General features: G+C 35.6%; 1 protein-coding gene across 1 annotated transcript in view; it reads right to left on the bottom strand.

Annotated features, from left to right (window-relative positions):
* LOC106881256 (rhomboid-related protein 2) overlaps positions 1–25383 on the bottom strand; it is a 118681-nt gene that overhangs the window by 7789 nt on the left and 85509 nt on the right. Inside the window, exons 5-9 of the mRNA XM_052968234.2 lie at positions 24879–25033; positions 11161–11273; positions 8992–9092; positions 6639–6732; positions 1907–2002 (exon numbers count right to left, since the gene is read on the bottom strand). Of these exons, the coding sequence (XP_052824194.1) occupies positions 1907–2002; positions 6639–6732; positions 8992–9092; positions 11161–11273; positions 24879–25033 (559 nt within the window). The remainder of the gene's footprint in view (positions 1–1906; positions 2003–6638; positions 6733–8991; positions 9093–11160; positions 11274–24878; positions 25034–25383) is intronic.

Genomic DNA, 25383 nt, shown 5'->3' with positions numbered 1-25383 from the left:
CATTTTCCACAGACTCAGACTGAGAGCAGACTGGATCTTGCCAAATAATTCAAATTCCCAGAGCACATCATACAAATGAAACTCCACTGTGACATAGTTATCTTTGCAAATTCTGCTGAATAGGTGACCATGTGTGAACTGATTGTGCTCTGAGAAGAAGACATGGAGGCAACTCATGAAAGAATTCTTGCCAGATATCAAGAGCTGGTATAGCTTTGTATAGTATCGCTAGTATAACTATACACAAAAATAACCAGAAAGAAGAGTGTGTCAGTGTATTGTTTATTTCGCTTCATTCAGCTACATACTGTGAGGGCAAATATGATTGGCCATCTGAAGTCTCAGACACCTCTCCCACCTAACTGGAAGTCCCTTCTCTACAGACCAACTCACTAGCTAGCCTGCAGTGATGTTCCTGTCTACAGTTCATCTGTTATCAGGAACATCACTGATGACGCATCCTAGTGAATCCATGAGATGTATCTTGAAACTATATATTACAAAAATTATTCAAGTTTCAATAATTCTACAACAACCACCAGACATTATAATTTCTTGCATGCAGTAATTTTGTTCAAACATCAAGAATTCTTAGGCCTGGCCCAGTCATCCAACATTGTATATAATATGACTGAAGAAAAACATCTCAGTTAGGTCTTATGTAATATAGTGAGTTCAAAACCGTTTATTAACTGAGATTACCATCATCCGCATCATTGTTTATCATCGTTTTACAGCATCTTTCATTAGATGGTTTGACAGGAAGCAATGTGATATGTACTGCACATGACTTCTATGGCTAGATATCCTTCCAAATGCAAACCACTTTACAGGACGTATTGATACTATCTTTTTGTTGGTGGTGGGGAATCACCAGCCCTAGTGAGGTCACCATGCAGCTAACAAGTGATTTTACAGTAAAGTGACTGCAAACAGAATCAGGTGGTGACTGCCCATGACATCCTCCACATCCCTAAGAGCAGCCTTCAATAAAACCATTAGAAAGTCATATGATGCAAGACTTATTCCACTCTTTTGTGTCCTGAATTCTTAGGTGGAAAACTTAATCCACCGCCCAGTTTCAGCAGCGATTAAGACATCATACTCACAATCATATCATCATCATCATCATTTGATGTCTGCTTTCCATGCTGGCATGAGTTGGACAGTTTGACAAGAGCTGGCCAGCCAGGGAGTTATCCAGACTCCAACTGTCTGTTGTGACATGGTTTCTATGGCTAGATGCCCTTCCTAACACCAACCACATTACAGAGTGTGCTGGGTACTTTTTACATGCCACTGGCACAGGTGTGCTTATGTAGCACAAGCACAAGTGCATTTTATGTGGCACCACCACCTGTAAAGAACAAACCTGTATGTATGGATGACAGTTGTCTTTCTTATCTCGGCACGTCTTCTCAAGCACAATAAATCGCCACAACTCCCAGTTCTTTGTCATTTCCTCGGTGAGGCTCAGCAGTTGAGGACCCTTTCTCATCACTTTATCCCATAGCTTCAATTCCAAGATTGTTCATAGCATTGTGTTCACAAAGACAAAACACTTGATTTCATGCTGCTCCAGTTCACTCAGTTGTAAAGGAGTTCCACCAATAGCTGAGAAGTTAGCCCTGTGACAGACCAACGTCCCTCTCAGTGGGGAAGTGCTGTAGTCTCATTTACTTATATGTCATGAAACCTGGGTAAAGATCTGGCCTTGTGAGTCCTAGATTTCTGACAGAAAATCCCATTTCCACATTACCATCTGGTCATTGATTGTTAGCAGACTATACTTTGTTGCAAACATGTGGGCCAGATCTCTGATTTGAGAATAACTTCATTTCTGCCAAAGAGTCATAGGCATGACAGTACTTTACCTGAAAAAGCAGTAAAACTAAATCCTACTCACCAGCAAGCATACCACCAATATGAGCAGAAATACCCACTTTAGTTCCTCCAGTAGTGGTATATCTTCTGTAGATGGCACTACCAGTATCAGTAAACACTGAAAATAAGAATAGCAGACTTTAGAATACAGTAAACTTTTGTATAGATCTCTCTCTCTCTCTCTCTCTCTCTCTCTCTCTCATAGTAAAAAAAAAAGTAAAATTCCTTCCTGAGTCATTATAGACTCATAGGCCCAGTTTCCAGGTTTCCATGGTGTGTATATTCCCCACCTGGATGAGATGCTAGTCTGTCACAAGAATACTCACTTTTACCAGCTGAGTGGAAATGAAGTGTTTTGCTCAAGAACACAACACGTCACCCAGTACAAGAATCAAAACCACAATTGTACAATCATGAGTCCAACATTCTAACCACTAAGCCACACACCTCCACTTTTATCTCTTATATATACTTAGTTACATCCATTTTCCAGTTCCAATATGCATATACAAAAAGTCATCTTCAAAATATATTTTTCCATGATGTTGGCTGTGAAACGATCATAATTTTGTGGGTATCAACTGGCGAAATAAATTGTTGTTGTTGGCACTCCGTCGCTTACGACGTCGAGGGTTCCAGTTGATCCGATCAACAGAACAGCCTGCTTGTGAAATTAACATGCAAGTGGCTGAGCACTCCACAGACACGTGTACCCTTAATGTAAATCTCGGGGATATTCAGCGTGACACAGTGTGACAAGGCTGACCCTTTGAATTACAGGCTCAATAGAAACAAGAAGTAAGAGTGAGAGAAAGTTGTGGTGAAAGAGTACAGCAGGGTTCGCCACCATCCCCTGCCAGAGCCTTGTGGAGCTTCTGGTGTTTTCGCTCAATAAACACTCACAACGCCCGGTCTGGGGATCGAAACCGCGATCCTATGACCGCGAGTCCGCTGCCATAACCACTGGGCCATTGCGCCTCCGCTGGTGAAATAAATATATTCATCTCATACCTCCCGACTTTCTTTATATTTTATATACTCCTCATGAAATAATCATCACTGATTGGATTTGCTGCATTTCAACTGCATAGGAGTCTACATCACACCCCTATACATAAGTTTACTATGTGGTTTGTAGCCCGGTCCACAAAAGGAGTTTTCTTGTGAGGACCACTGGATTAGATAACTTCATACATAATGCTTAATATATATATATATATATATATATATATATATATATATATATATATATATATATATATGTATATATATATATGCACCCAGCTGTAGAAACTCTTCCAAATCAGATTGGAGCCTTGTGTAGCCATCTGGTTCACCAGTCCTCAGTCAAATCGTCCAACCCATGCTAGCATGGAAAGCAGACATTAAACGATGATGATGATATATATATATATATATATATATATATATATATATATATATATTATAAATGCATAATGTATGGAGTTATCTAATCCAGTGGTCCTCACAAGAAAACTCCTTTTGTGGACCAGGCATATATATATGTGTGTGTGTGTGTGTGTGTGTTTTACAAATGCCATATATATCTATATATATGAATTATGACTCACATGTAAACAAGTCTACCAGTTTAGAGTTTTTGAGAAAAGCAACATGATATCAATGCATAAATGATTCTTCCTTAGAAGCATCAGTTACATCAGTCTGCAGTAGATGTATACACAGTGAATAAATTTTCCACACCAAATGTTATTGCAAAAGTGTTATTATGTGTATCATTGCATACCGCTAAGAGTTGACTCACTGGTAGGAATGGAAGATGTACACATGATCAGAAGATCAAATAGCTGAGAATAAATTTTTAAAAAATAAACCTTACATCCCTCAAAAATATGCAAATGTTCAAATTTCTAAAAACTCAAAATACATTATCCTATTCATCAAGGAAGATGTAAAGTAATGTAAAACAAACAGCAACAAAACTCTTTCGCCTTCCAGCAGGTCACAAAAACAACAAATAATATATATATATCTGTTTTTGGAATAGTGGATCTCAAAGTAAATAACGTTATAAAAAATAATGTGCAAAAATCAGGTTAAAAAAAACTGTGACTAGAAAATGTTGAAGGCAATCCATGAAGCCACATCCTCTGTATACATGACAGCTGTTCTACCTTTGGAACAAAGCAACCCTTTGAATTTCACTATCCATTCTTAGAAGCTAGGCTTTTTAACCCGTTATTTATACACTATTATTTATAGGTATATTTACTTCAATATCAACTTCTCCCCAAAACCCCAAAAGAATTATTTAATGTTGTCTCAGAGTTAATAAATTCATATATATATATATATATATATACATATATATATATATATATATATATATATATATATATATATATAAAGTGTAGTATATTGCCACTTAAGTGTGGCTGACCCCTAGGGGTGGATGTTACTGTTGCTTTTAGCCCCAGGAGGACATCTCCTCCAGCTGGCTTATCGACACACGACTGTGTCCTGTTTGCCAAGGGAGTTATCCCTCTCACCACGACCAGCAGCACGAACGTATCCGGATTTCAGGGTTATTTCCCTTCTTCGGCGTTCGACAGCTGATGACCTTGGTGAGAGAGAAAAACCTGGCAAAATCTTATATCTTCTTTTCCAGTGACATTCTTCACTGATATTGAAAAGGTGAAAACAAGCAATGTTAATTCTCTAAATGAAGTATTAACAGTAACTGCACGATAAAGTGTAGTATTGTGGCTGACCCCTAGGGGTGGATGTTACTGTTGCTTTTAGCCCCAGGAGGACATCTCCTCCAGCTGGCTTATCGACACACGACTGTGTCCTGTTTGCCAAGGGAGTTATCCCTCTCACCACGACCAGCAGCACGAACGTATCCGGATTTCAGGGTTATTTCCCTTCTTCGGCGTTCGACAGCTGATGACCTTGGTGAGAGAGAAAAACCTGGCAAAATCTTATATCTTCTTTTCCAGTGACATTCTTCACTGATATTGAAAAGGTGAAAACAAGCAATGTTAATTCTCTAAATGAAGTATTAACAGTAACTGCACGATAAAGTGTAGTATATTGCCACTTAAGTGTGGCTGACCCCTAGGGGTGGATGTTACTGTTGCTTTTAGCCCCAGGAGGACATCTCCTCCAGCTGGCTTATCGACACATATATATAGGCATGGCTGTGTGGTAAGAAGCTTGCTTCCCAGTCACATGGTTCTGGGTTCAGTCCCACTGTTAGGCACCTTGGGCAAGTGTCTTCTACTATAGCCTCAGGTCAACCAAAGCCTTGTGAGTGAATTTAGTAGAAGGAAACTAAAAGAAGCCCATCGTGTATATATATATATATATATGGGTATATCTCTGTGTGTGTGTGTGTGTGTGTGTGTTTGTCCTCTCAATACTGTTTAACAACCAGTACTGGTGTGCTTATGTTCCCGTAACACAGCAGTTCAGCAAATGAGACCAATAGAATAAGTACCAAGCTTCAAAAGAACATAACTCCTAGAGTCGATTCATTGACAAAAACCCTTCAAGGTGGTGCCCCAGCATGGCCACAGTCAAATGACTGAAGCAAGTAGAACATGAAAGAAAGATATATATATATCCAAATATGAAATAATAACAGTGGTAGTTTAATAAACATTATCAACCACAGGTACCTAGTATATAAACTGTGTATTTGCCAGTAGACTGCAATTTGGGTTGATGGACTTTCAGGTGTTTTAACACCTGGCACTTTGAGAAAGTATTCTCCATCATGCCAAACTGCAGCCTACCAGCAAATACATGAAGCATATATGTTAAGTATAGGTGGTATTATATATATATATATATATATATATATATATATATATATATATATATATATATATATATATATATATATATATATATATATATATATATATATATAACTATATATATATATATCGAGGCAAACCTACCACTTACCTATATATATATATACACACATGAGTTTGTAGTGATATATTACCCAGGCAGATACCATGTTAGCTCTGAGTTTGGTTCCAGATGCCAGCTAACCACAGCGGTTAGTACCCAATGCCAGTGCATAACAATGAATTGTTAGTCACTGGTAAATTCTCCAGATGAGTAATTCTGTGTGTCCTAATCAGAGCTGTAAAGGTTCCTTAGAGTGTATAATAATGATAATAATTATAATAATAAAGCATATGGAAACTTGTACATCTACTATTTTATTTTTTTTATAAGTTTCCACCGCAATGACTGAACATTGTTGCAAATGCAACTTTGCAATATTGTCAGTGCAGTTTCATCATGGTCTGTGGAAATACGTGTAGGTCATTGTAACATGCTGTGTATGTCTGTAAAATAAAAATAGTGGATGTACATTATTATTATTATTATTATTATTATTATTATTATTATTATTATTATTATTATTATTATTATTACAGTAAGGTGGCAAGCTGGCAGAATCATTAGCACACTGGACGAAATGCTTAGTGGTATTTCGCTCGTCGCTATGTTCCGAGTTCAAATTCTGCTGAGGTTGACTTTGCCTTTCATCCTTTCAGGGTCAATAAATTAAGTACCAGTCAAGTACTGGAGTCAATGTAATCGACTCATCCCCTTCCCTAAAATTGCTGCCCTTGTAGCAAAATTTGAAACCATTCACACACACACACTCAGACACACACATACATACATACATACATATATATATATATATGTATGCATTTTCTTTAAAAAGTAATTTTGTTCCTTACCCAATGTAAGAATAACTATTAGACGAACTGGTGCACTGAATAGCATACGTACGAAGGAACCTTCCCAACACTTGTAATTCATCTCTTTCCAGTTCTAGAAAAAGAATATCAAATTATAAGTGATTTTGTTCTGACCAGAAAAAAAATGTATTCTTAAAGAAAGATTTAACAAAGAATTTCTATTGTTCAATGATGAAGATTCAGTTGTTTAAGGAATTAAATATCCAGCTCTTGAATTAACATATAAGCATGTAAGAGGCTGAGCCAGTCTAAACAGAATCTAAATTTACAACAAATAATAATTACAACAAATAATAATAATAATAATAATAATAATAATAATAATAATAGTTATCACCAAGTCAACATGGCAGTCCAAAAAATAGGACGAATGCTGCTGTTGATTAGCTCCAAGAGGCCATCGCCTCTAGCTAGCTATGTGACACACGAACCTGTGACCATTATAACCTCCGAACAGGGGAGGTCAGCAGCTTCCCCAGGACGAATGCTGCCATTGATTAGCTCCAAGAGGATGGCCTCTTGGAGCTAATCAACGGCAGCATTCGTCCTATTTTTTGGACTGCCATGTTGACTTGGCGATAACTATTAATATCCAGTACTGCTGCCATAGTCTCCTTTAGAGAGACTTAGAAATATTAATATCTCTAATAATAATAATAGTAAATAGTATAGGAATTTAAGACCAAACTTCTCTAGATTCTGCAATCTACTACCTATAACAATAATGATGACAATGATACAGAAAAATAACCCTGTTGGACACTGCACACATTTTATGAAGAGCACTATCACCTTAAACTTCACGGTTTTATGGCATCTTTATTGAGCACTCATGTGTACATGTGCTTTCTTTTTTAACATTACATTTACTATCTACCTCAGGTATCTGGGTAGTGCTCGGTGGATAATGTATAAAATACAACAGATTTCAAGGAAAATTTTTCATAATAATGATGACAATAATAATAAATACCCTGTACGTGTTTTGTCTTGGCATAAAAGATGGGCTACAGCAAATATCCTGCTCAAAACCACAGATTTGCTTGTCAGTTGTTTGACCATAACCAGTTGAGCATGTCCCTTGGTGGCTGACGATATGTATATCTCTGATCATAAGCAGAAATAGTTGGAGAGTATCATAGCCATGTGTTGAGAGGAATTCTTTGGGGTTCGAATAATCTGGAAACCTGGGTGTTTTGTTCATCATCCTTAAAAAGAAACCTTATTCAGGAACCTTTTGAGCAGGATGGACAACTTGACTTGAAGAAAATTCTAACTGGGCCCCACCAACAAGATCATGTGTTGTTTCTCTTGATAGGAGATCACCATGTCACACATATATGGTTGTGATGCATGTGCCTAGTGTATTGTTATCAGATGGAATAGTCTTAATGGGTATATTGGGCTTCGTATATTTGTACCCCTGTGTCACTTTGATGGCATGCACTGCTGTCTCACTCAATAATAATAATAATAATAATAATAATAATAATAATAATAATAGTTATTATTATTATTATTATTATTATTATTATTATTATAATTTCAAATCTTGTCACAAGGCAATTTTTCATTTAGGCATGCCATTCAGAAAGTCTTGCAGGTTGCAATTTGCCCATGACTTGTTTAGATTATAGAGTTCAAACATTTTAATCAACGGGTTTCAAAAGAGTTATTTCCCTTGTACTTAACTCTACCACCACAGTAGGCTTTTATCATCCTCATCATTGTCATTTAACGTCTGTTTTCAATGCTGGCATGGATTGGAAGGTTCAACAAGAGCTGGCAAACCAAAGGATTGCGCCAAGCTCTATTGTCTGCTTTGGCATGGTTTATACAGCTGAATGCCATTCCTAACACTAACCACTTTACAGAATAGGATGCTTTTTACATGGCACCAGCACCAGAGGAGTCACCAAGTAACTTACAATACCAGACCACTCAACTGAGGTGGGAAGTAGTATTGAAGGAGGTGACTTTGTGCCAGTTGATGAGAAGTTAAAGTATAATAGAGGGATAGAGATAGATATCTTGCTGGAGAGAAAGAGAGAGGGATGGTGGTGGATATGCAGAAGGTGAATATAGGTGGTAGATATTAATGCACGTAGGTACGTGGTACTTCACTATGCAATCCATTAGTATTTACATACCAGCTTCCAGGAAGGCATTTAATACATAAAATTGGTATATCTAATGCTGTTACACTATTGTATTTAGTGGTTATTTAAACTCACCCATCTGAAAACAGCAAAATGAAATTAAAGCATTAATAATTATAATAATTACAATCACAAGATGAATATTGAGCTTCAATAGTCATTTAATTACTCACCACAATGACAGCAGCAAGATGTGCTCCAATTAAGGCATAACAACCACCACTGGCACCACCAAGAAATGAAAACCTGTCAGTGACAGAATGTGCCATGGAACCTGTAGAATTATATAGTTGTGTAAACAATGAATGAGTGCATTATATGTATTTGCATTCAATAATTTATAAGTAAAATAATAATAATCCTTTCTACTATAGGCACAAGGCCTGAAATTTTGGGGGGAGGGGGCCAGTTGATTAGACTGACCCCACTACTCAACTGATATTTAATTCATCGACCCCAAAAGGATGAAAGGCAAAGTTGACATCAGTGGAATCTGAACTCAAAATGTAAAGACAGATGAAATGCCACTAAGCATTTTGCCCGGCGTGCTAACAGTTCTGCCAGGTCACCACCTTATTATAATAGTAATAATAATAAAGGCAGTGTTCCAGTATGGCTGCAGTCAAATGACTGAAACAAGTAAAAGAATAAAAGAATAATAATCTTTGCTACAATAGGCACAAAGCCTGAAATCTTTGGAGAAGGGGCTAATCAATTATAGCGAACCTAGTATTCAACTGGTACTTATTTCCTCAACTTCGAAAGGATGAAAAGGCAAAATCAATCTTGGCAGAATTTGAACTCAAAACGTAAAGATGGACAAAATGCTGCTAAGCCAGCTCACTGCCTTAATAATAATAATAATAATAATAATAAAAATAATGGCTTCAAATTTTTCCACAAAAGCAATTTTGGGGGAGGGGTTAAGTTGATTACATTGATCCCAGTGTTCAGCTGGTACTTATTTTATCGACCCCAGAAAGAATGAAAGGCAAAGTCGACCTCAGCAGAATGTGACCTCAGAACGTAGCAGCAGACAAAATACCGTTAAGCATTACGCCCAGCATGCTAACGATTCTGCCAGCTCATTGCCTTAATAATAATAATTCTAACTGGGCCCCACCAACAAGGTCATGCACTGTTTATTTTAATATGAAATCACCATGTCGCACGTATGTGGTTGTGATGCATGAGAATGGTGTACCCTTATCAGATGGGTAGTTTTACCGTTATCATGATGGGTATAATGGGCTTAGTATATTTGTACCCCAGTGTCACTATATATATATATATATATATATACATATATATATATATATATATATATATATATATATATATATATATATATATATATATCACTAAATATATATATAATGCAATATTTTTCGGATAAATATACCCACTCTACTGACAGATATACGAGTGCATCTTTTTACTGATTTATGATCTCTTAGACGACTCATGCAGTGTGTGTGTGTGTGTGTGTGTGTATGTATATATATACATACATACATATATACATATATATATATATATATATATATATATATATATATATATATATATATATATATATATATATATATATATAGGTTTAGATTTAGATTCAAAAATTGAATATGGTACTTATGTTTAGGCACCAGAATATAGTATGGTATGGTATTATATAAAAACCATTCCAAAAACTAGGTGATCAAAATATCAAAATAAGCAACAAGGATTTTAAAGATGGTTGCAGTACGCACGTTTCATGCTACTCCATTTATTTAAGTAATGTGAGTATTACATTAAATGCAATATGTAGAGCAATCTTCAGCTGCACAAAAATGCAGAATATTACAGTAGAATAGACATATTATAATTGTGGCAACATTTCAAATCCAAGTGGGAGGAAGAATACATAAAAATCCATCTTGACGTATTCTTCCTCCCACTTGGATTTGAAATGTTGCCACAATTATAATATGTCTATTCTACTGTAATTTTCTGCATTTTCGTGCAGCTGAAGATTGCTCTACATATTGCATTTAATGTAATGCTCACATTACTTAAATAAATGGAGTAGCATGAAACATGCGTACTGCAACCATCTTTAAAATCCTTGTTGCTTATTTTGATTATATATATATATAAGCAGAAGCAGAGAACTTGTCTTATAAACATCCTTTTGTTAATTTACAGCAATGAAGTGATAATTCTCAATGAACATAACTTAGAAAATCAAAATTATATCCCAATTTGACATTCAAGTTTTACATAATTTTTAAGAAGTATACTTATAAAACCAATGAATGATAGACTCATTGAATAGCTTAAGATATGAATTTGATATAGCTCACCTGCAAGAACACCCAGCATGTAAACAAGGAACAGGCGCCAAAACTTGTGCACAAACTCAAGTGGTATTCCAAGGATAATTTGGAAAATGCAGTTGAAGATGAGATGAAGGTAACTATAAATAAAAAAGAAAATAAGTAAATATTAGGAATCACTTGATCATCCAAGTTTCATACCAACTACGTTCACTCATGCCAGCATTAATATGTTGCTTGATTTAATGCATTCCTACACTTCTAATAAATATAGTCTGTTCCTCATGATATTGAGTAAGATATGTGTATCTACACACACATCTGAGCAACAGCAACTTTTCCAAACTACCACTTTTACCAAATGTCCTGAAGCAGGAGCCATAACCCCGAAATACAGAAACAAGATAAGACACAACTTTGTTTTCTTTTCCTTCTCCTAATGTACCATATTTTAACGTGCATAAGGATCCTTTTTTTCTTTTTTTATCAAAAATTAGGTTAAAATGTATGGGAGTTTCTTATACATAGATAGTATATAATCCCTTAGAAAACCTTTTTTCCAAATTTTAAGCCACAAAAATTAGGGGGTTCCTGATACACAAAATAATTGAATAATATAATGTTACAGCAGTTTCAGAGCTTTTATAGTGGTGACAAATGTTCAGGCAATTTTGACAAAACAAACTTATTAATCTCTAAGAATCTGTTTGAGATAGAAGCAGTATATGAATCAAAATATATTGTTTATGACCACTTTAATGTAGTTGTTCCCTCAGAGATGATGATATCGCCATTTAACCCAGGAAGACATACCAAAAAGTATTGTTTATATCTTCTATCTACTTCTATCTTGAACAGAAATATTCTAATGGACTAGTTTCCTAGTTACAAAATGAGTGCAAGTGAGGTAAACTGCTGCCATACGTGGTGAACAAGTACCCATCACCAAAGAGATCCAATACAGATCGAAACCATGTGATCTGGTGGTCTTGGAGCTAGGCTAGCAGGAGTTATCATCTGCTTGCAATAAATATCAAGTGCAAGAAGTGCACTGAATAAACCAGTTAGAGGAGATGTCTTCCTGGGGTTAAATGGCAGTTTCATCATCTCTTAGAGGACAGCCACATTGTAGTGACCATAAACAAACTTATTAACACTGTAGTCAAGAGATATTAAAACAAATTACACAACTGGAGACACTCAACATTTAGAGAAGGGGTTCTCAACCATTTTTTTATCTATGGGCCCCTTTGATTAATATTTTATTCTGGTGGACCCCCCATAGCCATTCAACGTTTAAAAACCATTTTTATAGAAACTTTTCAAAATTCCGATTTTGATTTTCGCACATTAAATTGTGTAGGTTGAGCTATGTAAAATGTTAGAGAAAGAAACCTAGTTGTTTCTTGCAATACACACCAATACATACATCTGAAGCAAAATTTTTTCAGGAGCCCTTAAAATACTACTGTGGAACCTCAATTTACAATCTTGTTGCATGGACCCCAAAAATCTTATATGTACCCTCAGAGACCACTGATTTAGAGCTTCTTGGATCTTAACATATTAAGTATACTTGTCATCAAATGGAATGTTAATATACTTTCATGCACATATTTTTGTTTCCAATCAACATTCATTGTGCTTTTTTTTTTCCGTTTTATCATATTTGTATCAGATTATAAAACATCATATCCTTTTAAGGTGTATATAAATGTGTGTGTGTGTGTGTGTGTAATTAAGCACTTCTCTATAATTTCCACTTTATAATGCATGATATTTTAATGTTTATTCTACAATTAATTACAATTAATTACAACCAATAAATACTTGATGTTCCATCAGTTTTTCAATGTCCTGTTTTAAGGACACTATACCTTCATATGTTTATCTGTACAAGTTTGCATGTGCAATCACTCACGTACATACAGTCTCATATATAACGTTTTGTTTTCTTTGAAATCCATGCAATTGTGTGTAAGTGTGTATGTGTGTATGTGTGTATGTGTGCACGCACACATGCATATATGTACCCATACACACAAATATATATATATAAACATATACACATACATGTTGGCATGTGTGTGTGTGTGTGTGTGTGTGTGTGTGTGTGTGTGTGTGTGTGTGTGTGTGTGTGTGTGTGTGTGTGTGTGATGCATGACACTTTATTGGTCTGAATAATAATAATAGTAATAACGATTATAATCCTGTCAACTATTGGCACAAGGCTTGAAATTGGGTGGGGGGGGGCTCTAGTCAATTATATTAACCCCAGTGCATAACTGGTACTTAATTTACTGCCCCCCGCCCCCAAAAGGTTGAAAGGCAAAGTCAACCTCGGCATAATTTGAACTCAAAACATAAGACAGACGAAATGCTTACCAGCATTTTACCCAGCATGCTAACAACTCAGCCACCTTGCCACCTAATCACCTTAATAATAACAATGATGATCCTTTCTAAAATAGGCACACAGGTGTGAGGGCTCTAGACAAATACATCAACCCCAGTGCTCAATTGGGGTTGATGTTTATTTCAACCCCAAAAAGGATGAAAAGCAAAGTCAACCTCAGAGAAATTGAACTCAGAACATGAATATAGACAAAATGCTTGGCAGCATTTTGTCTGGCATGTTAATGATTCTGCTATTGTAATAATAATTACAATGATTTTTACTACTAGAGGCACAATTCAATACAAATATGATAAAATAGAAAAAAAATCACAAAGGAGATTTATTGGATGCAAAATATATGCAGGAAGGTTTATCAAAGTTCCATTTTACGACAAGTATACTCCAGTACTTGACTGGAGTCCATTTTATTGACCCAGAAAAGATATAAAAATCAACCTTGATGGAATATGAACTCAGAATGTAATGATCAATGAAATGCCACTAAGTGTTTTGCCCAGCATGTTAATGATTCTACCAGCTTACCACCTTAAGAAGAAGAAGAAGGAGGAGGAGGAGGAGGAGGTGGATTTCAAATTTTGCCACAAGGGCAGCAGTTTTGGGGGAGGGGATGAGTCAATCACACCTGAAAGGATAAAAGGCAAAGTCGACCTCAGCGGAATTTAAACTCAGAACGTGAAGATGGACAAAATACCACTTAGCATTTTGCCCAGTGTTTTAATGATACTGCCAGCTAGATGCTTTAAATAATAGTAATAATAATAATAATAATAGTAGTAGTAGTAGTAGTAGTAGTAGTAGTAGTAGTAGTAGTAGTAGTAGTAGTAGTAGTAGTAGTAGTAGTAGTAGTAGTAGTAGTAGTAGTAGTTATAAATATATGCATATACATTAATCTATAATATAAATAGAACATGGGCGACCATTGAATTCTTTCTTGTCTCAAGGTTCATGGCCAAACGGCTGGGTGGATTCGCCTGAAAGATGGCACACATGTGGAGACGGGTGCATAGATTGGAACACGCTATGTATTTTTTCTCAGCCCCCAAAGTTACCGAGAAAATTGATTAAAACAACCTGCATGCGCGCATGTATGTGAGTGTGTCACTGAAGCCATTCATTCATACATACATACATACATAACCACTCTCTCTCGGTTTTTCTCTGTCAATCACTCACACATTCACTCACTACAAAAACTGAATAAAAAATTTAAGTTATCTCTCTCTCTCATATACACACACACCATCAACATTGCTCTCTCTATCTCGCACACTCTATCAAACATACACACATACGCGGACATACGCATGCACATCAATTCTTCTGTCTCACGCCAACTTCAAAAGAAGTTCAGTCATAAAACTATCCATGTCTCTTTTCATTTGACGCCCACTACAAAGGATCCCCTTTCCCCAAAACACACATTAAAAAAATATTTTTACTTGTCCAGCCATTGATCGAGAGATAAAACACAAACCACCTCCTGCTGACTGCAAAACTCCTGCCAAATTAGCCGCAAAAAACACAGACACACATCCATTTCATGTCTTTCACTTTCTCTATGATTATACACACGTCCAATACAATAACTCTCACATACATTTTCGTCTTCAACAGGCATGTATCTATTCTATAATATAAATTGTTTTTCTATAAGCGTATAACAATTACTTGTTCCATACTTCTTCATTTATCATTTATCTTCACTTTTCTTAAATTGGATACGTCTGCTATTAAATCTTACATACAATTTCCTCGTTAATTCTTACAGCTTCATTTTCTGTTAAAGCAATTCTTAACATCAACTTCTTAATGCCTCTTCTATTTTTTCTTAGCCTCCATACTTACCGAGAAGATCGATTAAAACTTTTTCTAATGCAATTCCACTTTCTTCTACCATTAACACAACCAGTTGCTCACACACCTTACAGTTTCTAATTCAAACTACATAATACGCAGAATTGTCGCATTAATACGGTAGGGTGTTTTGGAGTTCAGTCCCCTCTATGCTGCACCTTGTGATCAAATTTAGTAGATGGAAACTGTATGAAAGACCATCATAATGTGTGTGTGTGCATGCGCACGCATGTGTATGCATTCATCCCACCAATGCTTAACAAGTGTTAGTTTGTTTACATCTCTGCAAATTGGTGGTTCAGCAAAAGGAAGCAATAAAGTAAGTGTCAGACTGTAAAGAAAAATAAATACTGGGGTTAATACTATCAACTAATCCTTTTAAAGCATTGCTCCCACATGGTGATAGTCTAAGGAACAAAACAAGTAATAAAATAATCATGGATTTTTATCATTAATTTTTTTCAGCCAAAGGACAAGGGCAATATCTTCATTAAGAAAGGATCATCCATAGCATATTTATTACAAGTATATATACTATAGATGTCCTCCAGGGGCACACGAAACTAAATTACTGGCGGAATTTGAAATATAAAACCAAGAGAGCTTAACCCTTTTGATACTAAATTTACTAAATTACCTGAGACCACCCTATATTTTAGGAACAAAGCTTTCTGTGTTAAACGTATGTTAAAAACACCAACTTTATAATAAAGTTATTTCACTAAATTTTTTGTTCTAACAAAGGAAGCTTTTTATCTAGCACACTACTATTTTGACTATTGGAACCTTTGTGTTGACCCAATGAGAATACAATCAAGTACGATGCTATAACACTATCAACCCAGCCTATGAAGCATTGATCCTTTCTCTTGCTGGGGAACAGCACAATGACATGGTCAGATGTAGCTATCAAGTAATTGAGAAATGACTTGGTCATATGTTGGTGAATAGCACAACAATGTAGTCAGATAAATCTAGCAAATGTAGAACATGATTTGGTTAACTGCTAACTAATAAATGTAGGTGGATAATTTAATGACTTGGCTAACTGTAATTACAAAATAAAATAGAAAAATTCAAGATGGAATGCTTTAAATCAAAGACATTTTTTTTCCAAAAGAAAGAGAAAGACAGATACTTCCTCATTTTCTCAGCAGTTGATATGCATATCTGATGGAAAGAGATACAAACTGGAATGATACACAAGTATCATAATCTTCAAAACTATTTGATGAATTTCCCCTAGAGAGTGACAGAATTGTTTATTAAGAAGCAAGCAAGAGCATGTCAGTTAATATCAGAACTTCACACCTTTTTTCTAAAAAGTGCCAAAAAAAAAAAAAAAAGAAAATTGAAGGAAAATGAGTTTTTATAATCAGTATATTTTGAAATATGCCAAGACATGAGGAATTATAATTAATCTATTTGGGTGAAGGATTGGTATGAAGCCTACATCAGATATCATAAATTACTAAGACAGAGAAAGTAAAGACAAGTTATTTAATTTTCCTTTTTCAGTCAATCTTTGACCTTTAACACTAAACAGGAATTCATCATCATCACTGTTTTTCTATTTAACAAACATAAGATCTTTATATTTGTTAATTAGGCCTAATTAAGAAAGGCTCATTTTTGTTTTAAATAACAGTTTTAAATAACAGTTAAATACAATGAACAACAACCCTATTTTTCTGTTCATTCTAAGAAGTATATCCTGAATATTTTTAGTTACATGTAATAATAAAATATATTATCCTAGATAACTAATGGAAAAATGTAAATATAAAAACTAAAACATTATCCATGAAATTATGAATGACTTGATAGAATATGAAATGACTATAGTTAAATGGGGCTTCTGATTGGCAACACAAGTGTCATATTAGTTAAGTTAGTGTAATGCAATGATCATTGAAAAACATTATCATTCAGGCGTAGCTGTGTGGTAAGAAGCTTGCTTCCCAACCACATGGTTCTGGCTTCAGTCCTACTGTGTGACACTTTGGGTAAGTATCTTCAACTATAGTCTCAGGCTGATCAAAACCTTGTGAGTGAATTTGGTAAATGGAAACTGAAAAAAGCCCATCACATATATGTGTGTGTGTGTATGTGTGTGTGAGAGAGAGAGAGAGAGAGTGTCTATGCTTGTTACCCCAGCACCACTTGACAACTGGTGTTGGAGTGTCTGTGTCCCTGTAACTTAGTCGTTCAGCAAATGAGATTGATAAAATAAGTACCAGGCTTTAAAAAAAAATTAAGTACTGGAGTCGATTGATTCGTCTAAAAAGAAGATAAAAGAAGATTCAGAATTATACATTCGTGCAGCAAACCTTATAAGGTAAATGTTTTCTTTTTAGATGACCAAATGTCAAGAAATAGTTCACTAGTTCAGTTCACTTTTCTCACCAAATAAATTGCAAATATATGACAGTATAGAGACAATATTGGTAATTGAGTTACTAAACCAGGAGGGAATCAAATGATCCTCAACTATCTTTAAAATGGTGATCAAATTATATTAAACCTTAAAACTTCAAACAGCATGACTCTTAATAGAAACAGGATAACTGCAACTAGACATAACAATAAGCTTCATTTCAGCAAACAGCTCTCTCCATATCATTTATATATTCATGCAGAGAGGCAGGGCTTCGTGGAGAAATTTTGCAAGAAGGTGAAGCAAGACTTCTCTTGGGCATCAAGATTAGGGGCTCTTGAAGTGTAAAGAAGCTGTGTTTATGTATTTTTATATACTCTTTTACTCGTTTCAGTCATTTGACTGCAGCCATGCTGGAGCACCGCCTTTAGTCAAGCAAATCGACCCCAGGACTTATTCTTTGTAAGTCTAGTACTGATTCTATCGGTCTCTTTTTGCCGAACTGCTAAGTTACGGGGACGTAAACACACCAGCATCGGTTGTCAAGCGATGGTGGGCAGGACAAACACAGACACACAAACATATATATACATATATACAACGGGCTTCTTTCAGTTTCCGTCTACCAAATCTACTCACAAGGCTTTGGTCGGCCCGAGGCTATAGTAGAAGACACTTGCCCAAGGTGCCACACAGTGGGACTGAACCTGGAACCATGTGGTTGGTAAGCAAGCTACTTACCACACAGCCACTCCTACACCGTTTGTTTATTTTTTCTTTTTAGTGGAGGAGGATACTCATGGATCCTTCATTACTTGTTAATATTGTGCAGAATATTCTTGACTTTCTCATGGATATGCTAATAGCATTGGCTATTTGATTTATAGTCAATAGTCGCCTGTCATCCAGTACACGATCCATGTTTTCCTCTGGTGACAGTTGCAGGACATGCAAATGTTTAGTCATATTCATGACTCTCCCTTCCCTTCCACAAACACATTTAAGAGCAGCCACTGAGAGAGCCCCTGTATAACTAACTCCTCCATCTACTAGAAGTAATAGCCAAATCTCTCCCGGATCTCACCCATGTGTACATTTTTCTAAAAAAAAAAAAAAACATAGAATGATAGTCATATTAGCTAATGCAGTCTGAAATAAATTATATCTGAAAAAACAACAGGATGATCAGGATTAGGATATCTGATTTGACCTAGAGTTATTTCAACAGTAAGGACAATGCATTGATACCCTAAAAGTGCTCTTTGTCATGGCAACAGTCAGCCAACTAATCAACTGAAAAATATCCAGCATTTTCTAGTAGAAATAATGTAAAGGTATCAGTTACTAGAACCAACAAAGTCACTGATATTTGATCCATGCAGCATATTATTGAAACTGAGACTGAAGTATAGATGTTCCTCAACTTACAGCAACCTGCAGTTACAACCAACCAATTATGACTGTGTACTAAAACACATTCCAACATTTCTTTATGCTGTATCAAAGATTTCTGCAAGCCCAGAGTTAGTGTCTCCTACATTATGTTTTCTCTCAGTAGCAGTTATATTTCAGCAGTCATATTACAAATATCTTAAGCTTCTCCACATTTACCAACTCTAAAGATATCATGCAAAAGGAAGATTTATCTACCAACCAATAAGGCAAAAATAAAAAAAAAATAAAAAAGAAATCCCTTAATTTTGAAGATGAAGGTAGGGAAAATGTAAACACTTTCATACATGATTTACAGTTGTAAATTCTTTCTACTTTTTGGCACAAGACCAGTAATTTTGAAGGAAGGGGTAAATCCATTACATCAACTGTAGTGCTCAACTGGTACTTATTTTATCAACCACAAAAGGATGAGAGACAAAGTCCCTCAGCAGTATTTGTACTCAGAGTGTAAAGCTGGAAGGAATGCTACTAAGCATTTAGCCGGAGATGTTAATGATTCTATGGGCCCACTGCTCTCCATCCATAATAAATTAAAAAGGGAAAATATGAAATAATAATATACTAAAACAGAAAAATCGTATGTAGAGGATATTAGAAGACTGTATAAAATAATCTAATAAATGCAAAAACTAATTTCTGTGTGTCAGTATGTCACACTTTGAACCCCTCTCTCACTATTCAATGAAGATTCCTCATGCTGGAGGTGAGAGTAATAGTAGGCATAGAGATGGTGAGGGCAATGGCAAAGACAGACAGAGAGAGAGAGAAAGAAATAAAAAGAGAGGGAGAGAAAGAGAGACAAAGAAATTTAGGGTGAGTCAATGATGTTTCATTAAAAGTAGTAATGTTGACGGTGGCAATGGGAGTAATAATAAGAGAGAGTGGGTATGTGAGAGAAAGAGGGAGATAATGTACACCTTTCCTGGACAGAAATACCTGTGGCCAGCATATTGAACCAACTGCTGAACATTATTATTTTTGTTTTTATTTTTGGCTTTTTTTAATACATACATATGTGTGTGTGTGTGTGTACATATATACATACATACACACACACATATCTATATATATATAAAATACTCTTTAACTGAAATACAGTTTCCCCAAAATTAAACATATTTAATATAATAAATGTGAATGTCAGTGTGTCACACTTTTTCAGCTTTACTCCTAGAGGCTGCAGCCCAACATATCATACCATTTTGGAATCAGGCTGACTCTGTGAGTAAATTTGAAACATTTTGGGCTGAATCTGGACCTGCAATCCTGAAATTCCTATGTTTTCATTACTGCAATTTGTTTTCAGTTTTTTTTTTGTTTTTTTTTGTTTTTTGTTTTTTGTTACATGATTTTTAGTGACGAATATGATCATCATTGGGATATGACTCTGGAAGAAGCAATTGAAACAAATTCTCCAAAACAAGTCAAAGATTTGTTTGCAGATGTTCCCATTTAGGGTTAGTTGCTTAAAAGCTACATACTATCTTAAAAGATAAAATAAAATGTATTACAAAATATTTATAGGCACAGACATGGCTATGTGATAAAAAGTTTGCATCCCATCACATGGTTCCAGATTCAGTTCCACTGCATAGTACCTTGGACAAGTGACTTCCACTATAGCTTCAAGCTGATCAAAGCCTTGTGAGTGGATTTGGTAGATAGAAACTGAAAGAAGCCTGTAATATATACATGTGTGTGTGAGTCTGTGTTTGCCCACCACCACTGCTTGACAACTGGTGTAGTTATGTTTACAACTTAGCAGTTTGGCAAAAGAGACTGACAGAATAAGTATCATAGTTTAAAAACAAAACATGTACTGGTCTTCCAGTTACACCCATGTCAACTCATCCGGATTGATCAAATTGAAACTTCATAAGTGGGTGAATACTCGTATATTCTTTACTCTTTTACTTGTTTCAGTCATTTGACTGTGGCCATGCTGGAGCACCGCCTTTAGTCAAGCAAATCGACCCCAGGACTTATTCTTTGTAAGCCTAGTACTTATTCTATCAGTCTCTTTTGCCGAACCGCTAATGTTACGGGGACGTAAGCACACCAGCATCGGTTGTCAAGCGATGTTGTGGGGAACAAACACAGACACACAAACATATACACGCACATCCACACACACACACACACACACATATATATATATATATATATATATACGATGGGCTTCTTTCAGTTTCCGTCTACCCAATCCACCCACAAGGCTTTGGTTGGCCCGAGGCTACCGTAGAAGATACTTGCCCAAGGTGCCACGCAGTGGAACTGAACCCAGAACCATTTGGTTGGTAAGCAAGCTACTTACCACACAGCCACTCCTGCACCTTGTATGTTTACAACTTAGCACTTTGGCAAAAGAGACTGACAGAATAAGTATCATAGTTTAAAAACAAAACATGTACTGGTCTTCCCATTACACCCATGTCAACTCATCCAGACTAATCAAATTGAAACTTGATCACAAAAGGGTGAGTACTTGTATCTATACATTTATTTATCAATTTATCTTTTAGCATATCAAAGGAGGAAGTTTATTCACAACTCACTGATCCACCATTTTATATGACCATCAAGACAGGTGGGGTTATAAAGATGTCAATATATAAATTTAGATAGGAGACTCAGTCTCAATGTTTGCAACAAAGTGGACTCCACTAAAAGTACCCAAGGACAAGGTGGAGATGTTAAGCCAAATAACATACTAACTACCACCTCAGTGTCTGCTACTTATTGGTTCGGTTCCATCTCTAGCATAACTCCAACAACATCATGTCTATGTTTGTTATTCATTTCACCTAGTTTGACAACAGTTCAAATCATGTATGAGGCAAATATCTTGGCAGGCACTATTGTGGAGCCTGCTCTCAGTTAGTGATCCTGAAAATATCATAGGTATTTTTTAAAATAATATTAAAGATATTTGATATGTAACTCTTTTGCAAAACTGGCAGGACACCTAGGGGTAAATAAAGGAAGTAAACAAAGGGGTAAACAAAGGAGGTCAGATAATATCCAGAGTTTAAGTTGGTCATGTTTGGAAATCCAGCAGGAAAGTATAATGATAGTTGCTCTAATAGGACCCTATAGAGGTTGTGCCTGAGGACTCAGACCCTCCCAGGAATAATGGGCAGCAAAAATGGATGGATGGATGGACTTTTATTTCAGAATCAAATACCTAAAAAGGATATTTTTTCAGAAACATATTAAATTATTTTTGTTTTTTTAAGGGTGTAGGTGTGAAAAGTAATCTTTGTTTCTGTAAGAAACAGAGAAAGTCTGAATACTTAGTAAGTATAAACAAGTATTATATGGAGGCATGGCTATAAGCAAGAAAAGTTGGTACTATATACCTAACAAGTGTTGTTATTTAACTCCTAAACCAACTTTGATTCAGCAGACCTATGTTCTAAGATGTATCAACCATAACAATCCCAACATTTTTCAGACAGTGTCTCTAAGACCACACCCTGTAATTTCCAGTAGGTAAAAAAAAAACATTCTAGAGGGAGCAGCTCTGACTTAAATCCCTCTGGTAGGAATGTGATTTCAGTCAAGAGTGTCAATCAAAATGCTTTGCAGTATTTCTTCCAACTCTTTATATTCCTACCAAAGTCAAATTTGTCTTTTATGTGATCGCATTTTTAATTTGGGATGGCATTAATGAGCTTTATTTTTTAAGTCGGAAGATGAAGGACCAGAGTTAGAACAGACCAAAAGAAACTGAATATATTGATTGCAAACAGTCACCACAAATAAGCATGAAATATTTCTAAATTGAAGATGTTAACTGATGGAGATTTGGCTGTTATTCTAAGCAGGTGCAGCAACTATGTAGAAGTAGCAGCTTTGGACCCAAATCCCATTGGCTTCAGAAGGAATATTGATATTAGAGCATGGGGCAAAATACTTTACAGTATTTGTTCCAGTTCTTTAATTTTCTTCAGTTCAAATCTTCCTAAGGTCAAATTTGCCTTTCATCTTCCCAAGGTTGATAAAATAAAGTATAAGTCAAGTACTAAGTTCAATGTAATCAACAGGCTCAACTCTAAATTAATGGATTTGTATCTATAATAAAAATGATTCAAGAAGGTGGTCTAGCATGAGAATTGTTACAGCACTAAACTAACTAAATTACTGTGAAAATACACAGTTGTTTACAAGATGTCATCATTTACTGGTCTTTTTAAAGCCACTCCTAATTAACAGGAAATCATTCAGACTATTTGTTTCAATAATTTAGTCATATCAGTTTCTTAAAACTGTATTATTTCATTTAGAACAACATTTCTGTAGTTGAGGACTATTAATACAAACTCTCAAGTGACCACAGAATTGCTTACAAAAATGCTATTAGTAAAGACATCCTTTAAGAGTAGTGCATTTATAATTACCATGTTGGAATTTCCTGTAGTATTATCTTCCAGGGAGATTATGTTACCAACTCTTATGCTCTTCAGATAGCATGCATTGGAGATGAGTTGTAGGCCCCAGTATTGAGGTAAGTCAAATGCGATTGCATACCACTAATTGTAATCAATCACCATAATCCAGCATGAAAGATTTTGTTTATGTTTCTATTTTCATGCCTAAATTATAACAATACCATCCATGGCTCATCTGGTTAAGACATCAGTGTAGACAGCTCTGTAGTTAAACAGTTTGCTTTACGGTCACATGGCTCAATATTAAACCCTGATGCATGGCACCTTGGACAAGTGTGTACTAACCATAACTTGGGGCTGACCCAAGCACCAAAGCCTTGTGAATGAAACTGAGTGAAACAGAATTGGAAGAGAAACTTGTTTGATAGACTACAGGCTTTTTGGGTGGAAGACTTAATCCGTTACTCTGTTTAACTCTACCATCTTTCCTTAGTTTGCCTTTAGCAGAGTATCCTTTGCTGTAAGTATTTGAACCCTGTCTTTAATCTGAAGAAACAAATTGTGCTTTCTTCCTCTTTCTACTTCCTCAACTTGAACTATGTTTAAATTAATTTTAATTTAGCCAGCTATGTATCCATGCTTCATGTAAATATTTTGTAAAAGGCAAATTTACTGTAGTATTCATTCAGAGATAGTTTCTCATATGGACATGCTGTGTTTAAAAAACAATATATATCAGAGGCAGACGCAAATCATCCTAGAAGTGGCTGGTGAGAATGTTGAATGCATTTCTGCTTCATTGGGTATTGCCAATGTCATGTACTCATAAAGAGTCACTTGCCTCGACAAACTGTCACCATCAATATAGGAAAACAGTGAATAAACAATCACGGGTGTTGTAAATGTTATCTTTTTCAATTATGGTTGGCTATTTAAGATAGTATAATTGTACAATATTATTAAAATTTCTAATAATCATTAAACCGAAATGAATACTTAGAAATTTAGCCTAAAATTGTAAAATTTGTAATAATATTCAACATGCCTAGAGCTCTGTCTTTGAAACTTACAGACTATTAACTCCATATTTCAGGGCTTCTTTTGATATATGCACCGATTTGTAATGAAGACTCAAAAAAGGAGAAATATTATATGAAAATAAATTCTGTAAATTTAGCTCAAGCTTTAATTAATACACATTCATTTCAAGACCTATATTTTTATCACTTTATGATCAAGTTATTCTTACCCTTGGTGAATGAACATGTATGAAACAAAACGCCATGCTTCTTTTCTATCGTAAGGACTATATATCAAAGGACTGCAAATAGGGACACCTGTACTCCATGTAACTTCAATATCTTTTTTTTTCAGCTCAAGAACGTAATAAACAAATACACCAATCTGCAAAAATAAACAAAAATAAAATAAAATTGATATAATGAAGCAAAACTAAACCTTAATCATCATCATCATTTAATATCTGTTTTCCATGCTGGCATGGGTTGGACGGTTTGATAGGAGCTGGTTAGGTAGAAGACTGCACCAGGCTTCAGTGTCTGTTATGGCACGGCTTTTACAGCTGGACCCTTTCCAAACACCAACCACTCCGTAGAGTGGACTGAGTGCTTTTTACGTGACAACAGCACAAACAAGGTCTTATCTGCTGATCATGCTGGCATGGGCAGGAAGGAACTATTTACAGAGGTACTTTATGGCAGCCTGCTCTTTCTAATGCTTTTAGTCACTTCTTA

The sequence above is a fragment of the Octopus bimaculoides genome, chromosome 1, assembly GCF_046866305.1.
Source record: "Octopus bimaculoides isolate indiv1 chromosome 1, ASM4686630v1, whole genome shotgun sequence".
In the NCBI taxonomy this organism is placed as follows: domain Eukaryota; kingdom Metazoa; phylum Mollusca; class Cephalopoda; order Octopoda; family Octopodidae; genus Octopus; species Octopus bimaculoides.
Note: the sequence above shows the minus strand (reverse complement) of the source record. Positions and strands in the feature narration are given on the sequence as shown.